The 17403-nt window shown below is 38.8% G+C and overlaps 1 protein-coding gene across 6 annotated transcripts in view; it reads right to left on the reverse strand.

The window, feature by feature from the left end:
- Nucleotides 1-726: 726 nt before the first annotated feature.
- Nucleotides 727-17403, reverse strand: part of elf1 (E74-like ETS transcription factor 1) — a 43630-nt gene continuing 26953 nt past the window's right edge. For all 6 annotated transcript variants that reach the window (XM_067388438.1, XM_067388423.1, XM_067388413.1 and 3 more), the window contains 8 exons: nucleotides 16776-17170; nucleotides 9116-9284; nucleotides 8343-8450; nucleotides 8024-8185; nucleotides 7736-7819; nucleotides 6939-7131; nucleotides 6502-6843; nucleotides 727-5839 (listed from right to left, as the gene is read on the reverse strand). In XM_067388438.1, the coding sequence (XP_067244539.1) occupies nucleotides 5041-5839; nucleotides 6502-6843; nucleotides 6939-7131; nucleotides 7736-7819; nucleotides 8024-8185; nucleotides 8343-8450; nucleotides 9116-9284; nucleotides 16776-16847 (1929 nt within the window). In that variant the 5' untranslated portion in view covers nucleotides 16848-17170 and the 3' untranslated portion in view covers nucleotides 727-5040. The remainder of the gene's footprint in view (nucleotides 5840-6501; nucleotides 6844-6938; nucleotides 7132-7735; nucleotides 7820-8023; nucleotides 8186-8342; nucleotides 8451-9115; nucleotides 9285-16775; nucleotides 17171-17403) is intronic.

The following is a 17403-nucleotide window of genomic DNA, read 5'->3' on the forward strand; positions in this document are numbered from 1 at the left end:
TTGAGCGATTACATGATACAGTAATGTTCATTTATTTCTTGCTAAAACTAGTAGTAAAGAGAAAGAGATTATCAGTTAATTTATATATAGTCAGAAAGAATATCCAGATATTTCTGAATTGCCATCAATGGAGAAAGATCCGTTTTCAGTCAGATGATTTAGATAGCAACAACAAAGAGGGGCTAATGGGGTCATAATAATCATCCAAACCTTGACTCTATGCTTATGACCTGGGAAATAAAAAAAAAATCATGATTATTGTTTCATTTGTCAATGGAAGAATTTTATCAATTCAGGCAGTTGAAGAATGCAGGGTGAGAAGTTTAATAGTAAGAGTATTGCTTTTAGCTTCTATAAATTCCTGCTGTGAGACTGCTGCTTTAAAAATTTGATGTAAATATAAAGTGATGAACAAAGGACGTAAATTGGAGTGGATGTCATTAGTCTTAGTTCAGAAACAGAACGAAAGCATTGTTTAGTCTTTGTGTGTGTGTGTGTGTATGCAGTATCCTGGTGTGTGAGTAATCTTAGCGCAGCCCCTGACTGGAGGCACATTTCTAATGACCGCCATCCCTCAGCCGTCCCGCCACTCCTCACTAGAGAGACACTGTGATGCAATAAACACTCGCTCTCTTCAAGCATGTCATTGGCCCCCAGCTACTTGTCGTCTTGCTTTAAAAATAGAATGTTCCTTGAGCTGATTTTGTGCAGCTGTGTTGATGTAAAGATGCGGTTTGACACTGGTGAACCACAGCTGTCTGGAAATACAGCTTTAATTTCAATATCTTTTTTTTTTTTTTAACTATACAGGAGTTATTTCGTTTGAGAAGCTTATGGTTAGTCATAGATCCTGTTTGACATTCAGCAATGAAACACTGATCACTGCAAGCTGTCCTGTTTAGCCATTTTAATGCTTTATGATTACCAATGGGGAGTCGACAAGACAGCTACATGTGTTTCCTGCAGTATGACATGCTGCTATACTTCATATTTATGTTAAACATTTTCTTATTCTTGGATAATTAGTATTAAACATCCAAATATGACAATATTAAATGAGAGACTACAAAGAGTATTACTTTTCAAATGCATTTGTCACTCTTAAGTGATCTGCAAAAAGGTGAGTGAAATGGTGGGAATAGAGGGAAGACTGGGGCTAGTTGTCACATTACATTATCTCAGTACGTAACTGTGATTTTGACTTTTGGATGATGTGCTTTCTCTATCAGTGATTTTTGGTTTTAAACATATAATTCAAAACTGTCTGCATAATAAATTCTCCCTACCAATAATTGCATCATCATATTTTCTATAGCTGAACACAATAAAACCACATTGACATATAGTACTGTGCAAAAGTTTTAGGCCACCACCAGCTTTGTTGTTTTAGCAAAGTTTTAATGACCATTCATATTTATTTTTTGGTCTTTGTCACAATACAAAATGGCTTCTTTAAGCAAAAATCAGTATTTATTGTGACCACCTGGACTTCTTCCATTTTCTTAAAGAAGAAAATCTGAGAAACTTCTCATTATATTTTGAAAGTTTTCTTGGCCTTCCAGTCCTTTTCCATTCAATTTAGGTTTAAGAGAGCCAGGTTCCTGGTATTTGGAGGTCACTAAACACTTGACAAATTACCTTTTACATTTTTTGCTGTTTTTGTGTGTGTTTTTTATATTCAATATCATCCTATACAGAAATTGAATATAAAAAAATATCCAACATGAGACAGTTTCACTGTACTAAAAATGTATACCAGTCACCCCTCTATATTTAAATTCAAACCTAAATTCTTTATCTTGGAAATGGAAAAGTTCATAGCTATAACTGTATTATCTACTTCAATTCACATAACATTTGTAGTGGTGTGATAAAATATCTTCCCATTTTCAGAGGACACGCTAACACCCTGCAAATCGTTTTAACAACCACTTTCAGTTGCCATTTTGCTCCGTCCATATAACAGTTGCCTTGAACACCTTTGATATTGTGTTTTTCTTGATGTTATTGTATTATTTTTTCAGTGTTTCTGTAGGGTTCAGAGTGCTAGGTAATCTACAGCTGTGTGTGAATAGTAGACTTGGGGGTAAGAGCTCCAGCATGTACCAGATGCCAGATGGCTCCATCAGCAGACGCACACACACACACACACACACACACACACACACCACCGTATAAGACCACAGAAAGCATCTCCAAACCCATACCACTGAGTAATCACAGACACAATCATTTCTATCTTCACCACAAGTCCGGCACACACAGAGCTGCCGGAGTGAAAACCATTTTGTGTTCTCTTGCAGTCTGTGTTAGTTGTTTAAAGATTATTTGTCCACAAGAAAGCAGAAAAAAATGCTCACATAAAATATTTGAGGGTGGATTTGTTGAATAGTAAAATGAGAATTTCGTCATTTACACAACTTCATGTCTGTGTTCAAATCTTTGATGTCACAAAAGGACAATTTTGAAGACTCTCCAAGCAGCTCTTTTCCACCATGTAAGTAGTCCATAAAATGGACAATGCAATGACGTCTATTAAATCTTTGCCATAGTCCTGTAGAGACATTTTGGAGTTTAACAGTCACTAAGAATTGTAATTGTACAGAAAATGTGTTCCACACACAAGAGCATACGGGTTTAAAACGGAATCAGGAACTTTTTTTATGACGTTTAAAAATGTTAATGTTCTTTTTCACCCACCCAAACGAAAGCATGATTTAGCTTCCCATGCCTGATTGTTCAGTAACTCTTAGGCACTTTGCTTCCTGTAGTTAACAGATTGCACTCACTCCATCCTTGCAGAAGTTGCCGTGACATTCTGTAGTCTCCAGAAGGAGCAGACAAGCTGAATAAGAGCACATATGGCTGGAAACAGAGCTTCCCACAGCAGCCTCGATTCACAGCAAGATGTGCGAGATACCTGGGAGTGCATCTGACCTCTGTTAATTCACGTTAACAGAAGAAACGCTTGAGGAGATGCACCGGGAGGTGTACTTGTTTTATAATACGTTGGAACAATGATAGCATCTGCCTTATGGGCTTTGTGTTGTTTAACCAGTACCCAGTCAGTCTGTGATCATCAGTTTTAATTTCCACAGCAAAAAGGGAACAGGAGATCACACGTTTATGTTAAGGCAAAATTGGTTTTTATTATATATTTATTCTCTTTTGGTTCTCTCTCTTTTTTTCTTTTTTTTTAGAAAACAAAATCTAGTCTACTATAAGACAACTGGAAAAATAGGAAAGCCCCAAGAAAAGGCAAGCTGAAATCATAGGAAGAGCACTGGCATACCTTTACCCCACAACTACAAAGCATAAAGCCTGCGGTAACAAGACCGATTATCTTATTGACATAATCTTGCATTATACAAGGTGTAGCCACGATTGTCAGAGCAGCACCAGAACTCTGGTGTTAGTCAAACAGAATTAGAGGCTGAGGCCTGATGCCCACGATCAGCATCTAGCCTTCCGGGAGCCCAGTCCACATTTACCCTCAACGACTTCAGGCACTTCTTCCAATTTAGCACAAATTTAGTTTCGGATCAACATGGCTACAACTTCCACTCTGTTTACTTGTGGAGATGCTGCTATTAAGAGACTCTGCTCTGGATTCATTGGCTATAAATGAGGCGAAGAAGGAATGGAGGCCACGGACAGACTTGACTACAACATCTACAAATAAATACATTTTAAAAATCGACCTAAATGTCACAGACCACATCAGCTGTGATCTGAAAAACAGACGTGTAAGGCATCAATCGGATGATATGTGGTTGATACAGGGTAAAAGTATGACAGCGTAAAGGCAGAAACCAAAGGACATCGCATTTATAGCATGTATGCTCAGTAAAAATGGCTTTAAACATCACAGTGAATAAGAACAGCATGATAGCTCAATCTCATAAAGCTACGTTCGGATCCCCTTATATTGAAAAATAGATAAAATATGAAAGGTGTGCGGATTACATGGAACGCTTTAAATTGGAAAAATACAGCTTGCAATAAACACACATACTGGATTCTTATGGGTAAAATTAGCCCTACATACTGCATATTTTCCCTCATTTTTGCATTTGTTTAAAAAAAGACTTTTTATACAGAATTTAAAAATTCAGAAAATAAATAAATTTGTGGCCATAAAATGAATCTCAGTTGTATATTATATATATTTATATATATATATATACTGCGTGCCATTTCATATGAACAAGATTATAATGGGGAAATACTTTAGCAGATGATTTTGGAATTTGTCACTATATTCTTTAGTCTGTTACTATATACAAACAAGATCTACTGGAACTGTGTCCTTAGACAGGCAATGCCCATTTCCATAAAAGCAGAGTGCTTTTAAATTTGTGATGGAAAAATAATAACCTCGCCTGATCTGCCAGTATAAAGGGGTTGAGATAATGTCATAATTCTGTATTAAAAACAGAGTGAATCATACAATCTTCCCCTTCAAAGCATCACTTCCAAAACAAAGCATTAACCACCTAGGCACTCTTTCAGTCTTATTTCAATAGGCATCCGTTTGAAGTCCACTGAGATGGCTACATAAGAAAAAACAAAACAAATGTTTCTCCATCTTGTATGTCCCAGGCAACTGTGTGTGTGTTTTAATCCTAAAGTCAATGGTGTGTTGTTGGTTTCGTTTCGGCTTCTCACCAACTCTTCCTTTGGTCCCTCTGATGGATCAAGTCTTTGGATTTGTCTGTGGAGATGAGAAGAGACAGAAACATCTCAACTGGCACATATGGTGGGAATATCCCTGGTTGGAGAATGGCTGCTCTCCTGTTGGGCATTTGGGGTTGACGGAGAGCAAACCAAAGAGCTTTCATTGTGGTCGGTATCCCTTAAGGTTCAAATTTAGGCACAATATCACAATAACTTTGAGTAAACAAGTCTTCGGGTGAACGCCCTTTCTAAACAATCAAGAGCAATAAATTACAGATCATCTGCTCTTCTGAAAAAAATCCTGTATTTTTTTTTTTCATTGTTGGTTGATTGTGTCCACATTCCCCTACTCGAGCCGACAGTTTAGGTCTCAGCCGGCTCCGCTTTTACCTGGATAAAGTGGGAGGCAGGTATCTGCATGGTGACCGGCAGTTCCTGCAGACCTTGAGAGCCCTCCAACAGCTCTTTGTCCGCAGGCTCTGGATGCAGAGCCACTTCTCCCCTCACTTCCAGCTCTTCCACAGGGGTGAGGCCCTCACTGGGGCTGCTGGCCAGCTGCGAGCCCACGTCTGAGTGTCCGTTGAGGGTGTGGCCCAGCTCCTGTCCTGCACTGTTGATGATCACAGTTCTGTAGCTCAGCTCCGCCACTCCTTCCTCGAGCTCCTCTTTGCAGAATGAGGCCAGGCTAGGGTTGCTGTTGACCAGAGACTGGAGGTAATGTGGGTCTAGGATCTCCTCCTTCACCTGCAGGCCTTGAACTTCACTGGGCTTCAGGACAGTGGCGATGACCGTTCCAGGCTGCTGGGCCACTACGGGCTGCCCGTTGGCATTGAGGGTGACCAAGCGGGTGAGGCCGTTAAGAGACCCAGCTTGCTGTGATGTGGTGACTCCTCCACTGGATGAGGCCAGAGTGGACATGAGGAGCTGCTGGTGCTGGATGCTGTCTGTGGTCAGAGAGGCAGTCTGGATGGTGAGCACATCTTTACCCCCGGGGCTGGAGGAAGGCACAGTGTGGAGAATGACCCGAGGCGGTGAGGTATGAGTGGAGGAATCCCCATTGGTCAGAACAGAAGACAGCGGGAGGGTCTGCAGGGTGACTGAACCTCCTCCTTGAGCTCCTGACGTGAGGACCATAGGAACTGAGCCTGGCATATTTATAGTCCTGAGAGAGAGAAGGGCAGAGAGTTACAAAGCGAGAACACTTTCGCTGAAACCAGAAACAGTGTATAGAAGAGATTACTTTAATGAGAAATTATAATGTTCCATATATCAGCTATGAATTACAAGAGAATTAACACATTACAGGTAGAAAAAAAACGATATTAAGAACTTCCCACAAATTATTATTTTAGGCCACATATCATTAGTTTGTCATTTAGATAAATCGTGGCTATGCTATGACTAATTCATTCTCTCGTTTTAATTTAGTTCAACTGTGGCCACATACTAATAAGTTCCCTTGTTTGAGTTAAATCATGCACCTGTTTTAGTGAAATCGTGCCCATGTGCCAACACGATTTAACTAAAATGAGGGAACAAATTCTTAATTTTTTGCCACAATATGACCCCCCTGCATGTCACATTCAAGGCTCTGTAATTCATGTTGCTGCCTAGGAAAAGTGTAACAAATGATCACTTATGTCCATTTTGGTTATGATGCTGCTGTCTAAGAAGGTACCTACCTATGTAGGCAACAAAGATAGCAAGGCAGCTTACAAGATTTTGGAAAAGAGCTGGGGTTTGCAGTGGTTTATAATTTGGTTTAGCTTCCTTCTTATGTGTGAGGCTGCCTATGTATTTGTACACACACAAACACACACTTACCTTAAGGAGTGTGCAGGTGCTGGGACAGCAGCTCCTTGATTTGGCTGAAGAACATGAACCGTTTGCAGCAGCTGTTCTGCTTGTTTTCCATTGCTGTTCAGACCGGGACTCATCTCTCTCTTCACTGACTTTACCTGCGCGCTCTTCCCCTGCGCACGCGAAGAACCGCGGCCCACTGCCCGTCCATGAGGAGCAGACCTGTGCCCTCCATAGCCAGAACTAGCGTCGTCCCCTTGGCTATCATCCTCATCAATAATAACCAGATCTGAGGGCATCTCCTTAAACTGGTAAACAAGCCTCTGTCCTTCAACCTTCGCCAGTATACCCCTCTGGTAATAGTACCTAAAAGAGAGCGAGAGGAAGCAGGAGGTCAGGAAAAACAATTCCTCTGGCATGATTGGTCCCTCTGGGTGAAGTGTTTGTAACCACTGGCTCACCTGAGAGCTCTGCCCATGGTTTCGTAGTTCATATCAGGCTTGTTTTTGTGCTTGCCCCACAACTTGGAAACAGCCTTGGAGTCCACCAGCTTAAATATGCCCTTCTCTCTCTGCGTCCATTTGATGTATTTGGGACAGGTGTTTTTGTCTTGCAGCAAGGCCAGGAGGAACTCCCACAGGTAGATAGTGTTACCTACAAGAAAAAGAGTCTTTTATATTCCTCTGCCGACTCATTAAAAGTTTAGACTTATAAAAAGCTTAAACACCTTTCATATTTCACATGTGAATCCACAGGTCTTATTTAACCAGCAGAACTGGCAGAGGTGCAATTATTGTATTCTTTCTCATAACCTTAATAAATCAATTCTCCCTTCATGGTAGCCTTATGCCGGGCTGGAAATTAATTAGATAGGCCTGGCACTAGATTATTCTTGTTTGTCATGTGCTTTGGCCAGAAGTGGTTAAAAACAGCTACCCCGGCAGTGGGAACCAGAGAGAGAACAGACCGGTGTGTCAAGGTGATGTATAAGTATGCGGCCAGCCTCCTCTCTGAGCTGGGAATGGGGCGCATGCATAAGGGGCCTCTATCAGGACAGCATCGATGTGCCCTCCAGCTTGCTATCACTTTAGTTCCCTCACAAACGCAGCACTTTGAGAGCACCTCATCAATTAAGCAGTCGCAGCACTGCCTCTCTCTGGCAGTAAGAGCGACTCGTGATGCATTCAGGAGAGAGAAAAGCGATAGTTTCCAACTTTTTCTCCTTTACTACCGTGCAGTGATCTGAGATTGTGCTTACCTTTGCCCTCTTTGCTTTTCTTCTTAAGCGGGAGACTTGGATTGGTGATGGGAGAGCAGGGCCGTACTGGTCTTGGTTTGCGCACTGCAGGATGATTGCAAGAAAATAGTTTTACCTCCAAGAACATGAGATCAACTAAATATGTTAACAATTTCAAAAATAAGAAAGAAAAAAAAATCTGATTGTTTTTTAATAATTTTTCATTCTTTGGTGTCCGCTTTAGTTTTTAATTCAGCAAAAAAGAAACAAAAAAGGTGTACACTGCCATCTACTGGCGGATTGTGTTACCTTTGCTTTTCCTGACAGGCTTGGAAAGGTTCTTTTGAGGGATTTCATCCAAAGAGGACGTGTCCTCATCCAGGGGACCATCCATGCAGCCATTTGAGAGCTGCTCTGGACGCAGGGAAATGTAGGTCAGGTCTGATTCCAGCATAGTCCCATATGTGTGAACTACAGAAGGGCAGATGTCAAGTGTTAGAATGCTTGTTTGCTTAAACATTCACAGACAGAACTGAAATGAGAAATAGTATCAGTATGTGTGCCAAGTGCTTCTCACAAACATTTATTAAAAAAGGACCATGTAAACTGACAGAGAGTCATTACATACTCATGCGTTTCTCATCCAGGATGTTATTGGGAGATTCCATGTTCAGCAGGGCCTCGGCCGCCTCGATGGTCTCCATATTGTCCTCTCCGCCTGAGACAGGGGTCTCTACTGTAGAGAAAACATTTACATCACTTGACAAACATTAACCTTGGGTTTCACTATTATGTGTTTCACTTTGGTTTCAGGGTTGTTTTCTTGGTTATTTAAATAACAAATAGATAAAGGTGATTTGTCACACTGATGTTTTTCTATATAGACAAATCCAAATGTGTAATAATGTTGCGTTCATGTGCTATCGAAAATTTGATAATTCCCACTTCTGTAGTCGTGATTATGAGCTCATTGCATTCAACTTTTGAAATAGGAGGGCGTTCATGTGCAATTCATATGGATTAGTTTAACAATATCTTTATCAACTTTTTTGAAGCGTCAAAGTTTCAATTGCGAAGGCTGTCTATGGAGGGACAGAAAGCTCTCAGATTTCATCAGAAAAGATCTTCATTTCCGTTTTGAAGATGAAAGAAAGTCTTACGTGTTTGGAATTACATGAGGGTGAGTAATTAATGCCAGAATTTTCATTTTTAGGTGAACTAACCCTTTAAATGAATGCCGCCTTGGTGAGCATAAGAGACTTCAAAGACTTTCAAAAACAATAAAACAATCATGTTGTGGACTGCTTTGGGTGCGAAGAATACTTTTTTTTTTTTTTTTTTTTTCCTTTTTCGTGAGAAATGTTTTCAAAAAACATGCCACCTATAATTGCGATCACTCACCAGACAGCCCCACATCTCCCATGATGTTCTCTTCCACCACATCCTGAATAGCGTCTACCATGATGCCATTAGTCACCTCATCTGCCTCCAGTCCAGAGTACACCTGCATGAGGTCGGCAGCGGGCACCTGCTCCACAATCACCGCCGGGAACACTGAAGGGTCGTCCAGCTGTGGGAGAACAAACAGAGAGATAAATGCACCATTGATCTAAAATCAACTGCCATGCATTGCTTTCAGCAGAACAGCAGTAAAGTGTACCATAATTGCTTTAAAACACATACATTTGTCCCTACAGATGAAAGCTTCTAATCCACAATCGTCCAGGTTACTCATACTCACAGAGGCAGAAGTTAATGGCCCATTCATAATAGCTTTAACCTGAGCCGGTTCAGTCACTTGGTTGGACTTTTACTAATGCGTCAGCATAACAATAAGGCCAGAGACGAGCCTGTGGTATCATGTGATTAAATGACGTAAGCACAAACGTATCACAGTTCCAGTAAGGTTCTTATACACATGACTCTGTTTGCTCCCAGGGTAGAACTTTATGCCAAAAACACCATTTCAGGCTTCCTCATTTCCACCAGCATTCCAGAGTGAGGGTGGAGATCACATTGGAGGAAAAGAGGAAATAGTTGGTACTGGGCTCTAAAGCCACAAGAGACCATTACTCACCATCCACCACAGTCAACACTGCCAAAATACACCAACATACTTAATAAAAGATGTCTTTCTTCTGCCCATGTTGCGTTCTTATTCTTTTAGCCAGTCTAGATGAGTCAGGCTTGTTAGTAAAAGCAATGTGAAGGGCTTTCCTAAACACACACACTCACACACAATCCATTTCCAGGGAAAACTGGAGCTGAAGATAGCATTACTGAGTGAGTGAGTGACTGTGTGTGTGTACGACCAACCAAATCTCATTAGCCGGCTAGCAGCTCTCATCAGGCCTTTGGCAGACGATATGTGCAAACAATGCATAACATGTCAGAATATAAGTGAACATTGACAGGGCAGGAATAATTCAAGAGAATCTACAGTCTGATCGAAGTCTGGTGACCTTTATTTTGACACTTGTTAGAGGAAAGCTTAAATTATGCAAGTGATCATTGCGAGCCTTGTGCCGGTCCTCCCTATACGTAAAGTACACAAGTTGTGTCGGGCCCCAGAACCACCAAGGGTCCCCCCGTTGCTTTAGAGGAGATTATACTTTAGAGGAGTCATGTGGAAATTTCTTTTGTTTTTGTTTTATTTTTTTTAACGTAAATGATTTTGATTTATTTAATAACTGTTTCGGACATCATGCAGTGGGACATGCATCTTGACAAATGGCTATGACTTTCAAATGAACCTATCTGTACGGTGCAAAAAAATGAAAGAAAAAGCACCAAGAATGTGAAGCAAAAGAGCAAGAAAAATATTTTAATGATTAGTCTTATTTAGTCTCGACAAACCATGCAATTAATTATTAAAAAAAAAAAAATCAATATTAGTCCACTGTGTTTCGTTAGAAATGCCCAATGATGGAGTGTAATTTTCAGTAATTTTCAAAACATTCTTTTACGTATAAGTAATAAACATTCAGTCATGCAAGCTGTTGTGTGATTCCTGTCAGTGCATTAGTCTAAATTTTGCTTAATTAGAGAATTATGTATTTTAGTAAGCTTTCTTGAGTAAACTACATTTATCATGTTTTAGTTTTTTTTAGTAAATCACACATTTGGAAATTCATTTCAGCTGTGTTATAGTTTTCTGATGGCTAGATGGTGTCCGAGCATTACTTTCAAAAAGCATTTATTTACCCGTCAACCAAAATTTGGATATCATTTTTCTTAATTGTTCTTACTGCCAGTGTTTTGTCTTTCAGTCTTTAGTCATTTAGACTTGTTAACTGATTCATTATATTTTATTTCTTTTAGTTTCTAGTTCTTGTGTAAATTCTTCTTGAGTAAATAATTGTATCTTTTGCTGTTATATAAATATGACCATTTATTTTGCACTGTTTTAGGCACTGATGGGCCCCCTTGCAAAATGTTGCTTAGGGCCCCCAGAAGTCTAGGACCAGCTCTGATGGCAAGTGATTGCTTTTCCACAGGGACTACATTTCAGATTCTGCCCTTTTTAAAATCATTGGGAATACATAAACACATGTGTCTGTTGTGTCATGTAACCACTAGATGGCAGCAGAATGCAGTTTATAACCTTTCCAGTTGTGCAACTGTATGAAGATGACCAAAATAAGAACAACATGGAAACAAGTAAATGTTTTTGCTTGTTCCTGACCATAGAAAACAATCACATACACGCACAAATAAACACATTTAACAATAAATTGATCAATGTAATACAGTGCTGCAGGAATGCTTGAAATATTGTCTCTTTGCAAACAATATTGTGAAACACATAAGCCATCTTACATCTTCCTTTGGCAGGGTTTTCTGTTTTTGTTCCATCATCCTTGGACTACTTGCCGTTGTTATGACATTTTCCCCACAGACTCAATGGGAGTGGCTTCCCAAATCTCAGTTCAAGGCATTCATTCAGTAATGCAACACAAATTCCAAACTACTATAAACAGATTCATTTTGAGGTGGTGAAATAAAATGTAGCCATTGCTAAATAGAACACATGAATTTATCTACTGTTTAATACACTATTTTTTTTTTTTTTTTTCACGATTTAAGATACAAGGCTGCATTAATTTGATCAAAATTCAATAAGCAACAGTATACCATGAAATGTTAGAATTTAAAATGATTGTTTGTATTTACTGGCCATCTGTTCAGGCTGTCCCCTGTCTGGGGCCTAAAATGCTGGGATGGCTGGACGGATGTTTTAATACATACAGTCATTTATTCCTGTGATGTCACAGCTGAATTTTCAGCATCATTACTCCAGTCTTCAGTGTCACATGATCCTTCAGAAATCATTCTAATATGCCGATTCGGTGCTCAAGAAACTTTCTTATTACTATCAATGTTGATAATAATTGTGCTACTTACTATTTTTGTGGAAACTGCTACTTTTGATCAATTTATTGTGTCCTTACTGATCAAAAAATGTAATGTCTTTAAAAAAATAAAAAATTAAATAATTCTCACTGACCCCAAATTTTTTTAACATTAGTGTACACCAACTAAATGTAAGATTTCAGTGTGCGTTGTTCATCAGTATATTAAGAGATGAGCTAGACAGACACTGTGAATCCCACAAGTCCTGACTGCTGAGTAAGCGGGAAACTTTTTCTGTACATTCATCCAGTCCCTACCTTCCGTCCTGCCACACTTTGGAACTAAATACATCAGATATCAGGATTATGCAAAAAAAACTTTGGTGATCGGTTTACATAGTCTCTCTCATTATGCTTGACAGGTGAATGCAAAACAGCAGAGCACGTCTGTATGAGTCTATACACAGTTAAATTTCAAAATTTCTTGCATTGAATGCCTTTGTCATTAGGCCAATTTATGACAAAAATTGTAATGCCCTGCGCTGATAAATATTAAAATGTTAACACAGCTTTTTAAAAAGCCAATATTTCAATCTTGAACATAAGTGAAAAAGAGTAAAGCTTCCATTTAAAAATATATATATATATATAAATATATATATATATATATATATATATATATATATATATATATATATATATATATATATATATATATATATATATATATATAAAAACAGACTTACATAAACCTCTAACATCCTTTTTTTCAGAATTATCAACCACATTTCTAAAAGGGAAACATCAGATAAAGATCAGTCATTTGAATAGTTGAGTTCTGTGTTCCTACTGTGTGCATAAACCTGATAGCATGCGACTTGTTTTGTAGTTACACTCTCTTCTGCTTTACCTGACGCCAGTGGTGATGCTAAACCCACTGATGCAATACAAGACCCTCACTTGCAATGCTGGAGACAGGTTATTGGATGATTCTCAAACATGTGCACTAACCAGGCGTGAGGCCACAGGTTTTCAGCAGTAAGTAATTAGCCTGTCGACGGCTAAAGCTGCACGATGTCACGTCATCACAGCCATAGGACATGTATGATGTGGCAAAGAGAAGTTATGTAAGCCTGGCTCTGTCATAGAATGAACTCTAGCTGTATTGGTGCATCCATAGTCTATAAAATCACCTTCTCTGTGCTAACGTGTGTACTTGTTAAAAATGCTTTGATGCCAAAAAGCATAAACTGTGCTTCACAAAGAACTACTGGCAGCCAAACTACATGAAAGTGTATTGAACTATTAATGATATCTATGACATACACTACCGTTAAAAAGTTTGGTGTCAGTACGATTATTTTTAGTCTTTTATGCTCACCAAGTCTGCATTTATTTGACCAAAAATACAGTAAAACAGTAATAGTGCGAAATATTATTTAATATATTTTAAAATGTAATTTATTCCTGTGATGGAAAAAGCAGCCATTTTCCGATCAGTGTCACATGATCCTTCAGAAATCATTCTAATATGCTGATTTGGTGTTCAAGAATTATTATTATTATTATTATCAATGTAGAAAATAGTTGTGCTGTTTATTTTGTGGAAATCATGATTCATTTCAGCATTCACTGATGAATATAAAGCTCAAAAGAACAGCATTTATTTGACATATAGAAGTTTTGTAACACAACAAGTGTGTTTAATATCACATTTCATTAATTTAATACGTCCTTGTTGAATAAAAGTATTAATTTCTTTTAATATATATATATATATATATATATATATATTAATGACTCTAAACTTTGAACAGTAGTCTAAATTCATTGGTAATATCATTTGATGAAATCCCAGAGGTTTTTTTTTTTTTTTTATCTCACTTAGAAAACAACGAAATGACCACATTCACGGTCCAGAAAAGTAGTAAAGACATTGTTAAAATAGTCAACTTGACTACAGTGGTTCAACCTTAATGTTATGAAGTGACAAGAATACTTTTTGTTCACAAAAACAAAACAATGTTTTCTATGGGGGATTAAAAAAAAAACAAAAAAAAAAACCAACAACTCAGATTTCATCAAAAATATCTTAATTTGTGCTCCGAAGATGAACGTAGGTCTTGCGGGTTTGGAACTACATGAGGGTGAGTAATTAATGACAGAAATTTCATTTTTGGGTGAACTAACCCTTTAAGCTAACTGATATTCCTATATTTATCTCTAACCCAATACATTGTTATGCTTTAAAGTCATTTAAGAAAGAGGTAATCATGTATTGTAAATGTATTGTTAATATGAAATTAACATTTTATAAATGCCTTTAATATTAAAATAACTTTAAAATAACATTTTTATACACAAACCTCAAATTATCTTTCCACTGTACTGTGTCAATCCTTGCACTCTGTCCCTAAAACGTTATTAGTGATCCCTATTTTTTTACAAGCCAACAAACAAGTAAACTTGCATGCACAATAATACGAAGATCAAAAATCAGCTCATTCTAAAAACCTGACGATGCAAGAAAACCGTTTATACAAGAAATTATTTTGTTTTGACATCAACAGACATGAACATGAGACATGCCCATACTAAATAAGTCATCAGAACGTCTGTGAAGGTGTTTACATACAGAGTGAGACTGAGGTAATGGGTAAAAATCTAGTTATGCCAGTTGTTTTCTTCTTCTTAAAATGTTTACAACATATAAGAGGTTGTAACGTTATGTTGCTGGGCTAATCTGTGATAATTAATGTAAGATTGTGCATGTAAATGCTTTAGGTGTCTCGGGAGATCTGCTGTTGCGTGCAGTAGCTGAACTCTGACATGATGCCTTGATATCATTTCACTCCCATTACACGACGACTTGACATATGGGGGTAATTATTGGCTCTGCAAAATCCAGCATGGCTAATCATTATGGTCCAGAGAAGCAGCTGGACATATTTCACAGCACCCATGCATGGAAAACCCAGCACACACAGTAAGAAGAGTGTAGGTTTATCTTTTGCAGTCCCTAAAAAAGCATTTCTATTGTTAGTATTGGGAGTCAGCAGATATCTGAGACTGTAGGGCTACTGATAGAGAATATTTATTATGGTGCTGTAATAGAGTGAGGGGATTTAGGGAGTGACTGAGAAGCCAAAGTTGTTTCAAAACAATAGTAGATTTCTGGGTGGAACAGGAGTCTTCTCCCACGCTGCAACAAGTTGGGCAGGTTAGGCCTGAATCTAGCTTTCAGTTCTCTTTCAGTCTGTAAGAGAAGAGGCCTGATCCATTCACATGACTGCACAAACACACACTTAACATTAGATCGTGATTCTGAAGTCATCTCAGCTCAGAGGGAATAGACAGAAGAAACCAAAACACAGCAAAACTGTACGACAGCACACTGACATACGTATACAGTGGCTCTGGACACTTAAGCCACAATTAAAACTGTAGAAATATATTTCCTTGATTTTACAAAAAAATATCAATCCAAGTGGCATTTATTTAAAGAAATTTAGCAAGCACAAGTTTCAATCAAAACATTACACAACATGAAGTTTGTTGGGTTTCAAAATATGATACAATAAATACACTACTGTTCAAAAGCTTGGGGTAAGATTTTTTTTTAAAAAGAAATCAATCATTTTATTTAGCAAGGACACATTAAATTGATCAAAAGTGTTGGTAAACACATTTATAATGTCACATAAGATTTCTATTTCAAATAAATGCTGTTCTTTTGAACTTTGAATCCTAAAAAACAAATATATTAAGCTGCACAACTGTTTTCAACATTGATAATAAGTAAGAAATTGCTTGAGCAGCAAATCAGCATATTAGAATGATTTCTGAAGGATCATGTGACACTGAAGGCTGGAGTAATGATGCTGAAAAATTTGCTTTACCATCACAGGAATAAATCACTTTTAAAAATATATTGAAATATAAAACAGTTATTTTAAATTACATTTCATAAATTTGCTGTTTTTACTGTATTTCCGATTAAATAAATGCAGCCTTGGTAAGCATAAAAGACTTCTTCCCCAAACTTTTTAATAGTAATGTAAATTGATCAAAATTAAGATATCTTGGACATTTTCTGATTGACAAACTTTGTGGAACATGCTTATGCCAGGACACATGTGTGAACTTCAAACTAACTTGACAAAAAGTGACCAGTTGGTAAAAAAAAAACTGAAAAAGTGGCTCAGAAATGTTAATGCAATAAAATTCAAATATTCATAAAGTGTGAATTAGGTGTCCAAATACTTTTTGGGGCCACTGTAAGTAACATAATTAAGTGTCCTGAGGCTGAAATGCTTCATTCTCAACTAGGTTTTCGTTTAAGAATACAAACACGCTGAGTTCAGACTGACTGGCAATTCCTACATCTCAGTCTTTCCATCTGAACCCTGCCAGCAACCCACACAGTCATCTCCCAACCCTCTCCTTGCACTCTTAATGTTCCACCTCCCACCCTTCCCTTCATGCCCAGCATCAAAGGCACAGACCTTCGAAAGACCCGTGTCCACTTTTTGATACCCTGCCTGAGCAGCCGGATAGACAAAGAGAGTACCTAATCAGAGAAACCACAAGTTTACGTGCCTAATAGCACAGATCTCTGGCACCAAAATATTTCAGGGCTTTCAGGTCAACGATGAAGGGCCGATCGTAGTACTCTCACACAGAAAACAGCAAATATGTTTGTGATGTACCTGATTGATTTCATCCATCCCATTGCTGGCGAACTCAAAGACAAGCTCGCTGGACTGGACCGCAGTGGTCATGGTGTTGTAGGGAGAGAGAGAGGGTAGGACACAGGCTGACAGGCAGAGGGTTCCTACCCCTCCACGCACTCCCCGGACGCTTTGCTCCACACCACACCCCTCGGCACAGGAAGCACTCTGAAGCAGGAACACTGCTGAGGTAATCTGCTGCTTTCACACAATGAGAAGCACTGTTAGGTAAAAACAGAGTTCCCTTTTTTGGTCCTGCACGCTGCTGACTTTTTTTTTCTCCAGATGACTGACAGGGTGGCGGAGGACTCAGAGCAGCGGTACTGCGTGATGGAGGAGGCTTCTCGCTCCAGCTGCGTCTGGGGCATCTAAACCTTCAAGAGAGAAACAGAGAGGAGAAGGAATATTAGGGAACTGCGACTGAACAAAATGGGCTGTGTCACATCATCAGAGAGAAAGAGAGAGAGAGGGCTGGGATGGCCGGACGAGCCTGAGACGGTACCGCAGGGACTGAGACGAGGGCTAATTTTCTGACTCTATGAAGCATTCGCTCACTGCTGAGAAGACTTTCGGCTCACCGATCTCATTCTTGGCGCTGAACGCCCAA

Source organism: Chanodichthys erythropterus, chromosome 1, assembly GCF_024489055.1.
Source record: "Chanodichthys erythropterus isolate Z2021 chromosome 1, ASM2448905v1, whole genome shotgun sequence".
In the NCBI taxonomy this organism is placed as follows: domain Eukaryota; kingdom Metazoa; phylum Chordata; class Actinopteri; order Cypriniformes; family Xenocyprididae; genus Chanodichthys; species Chanodichthys erythropterus.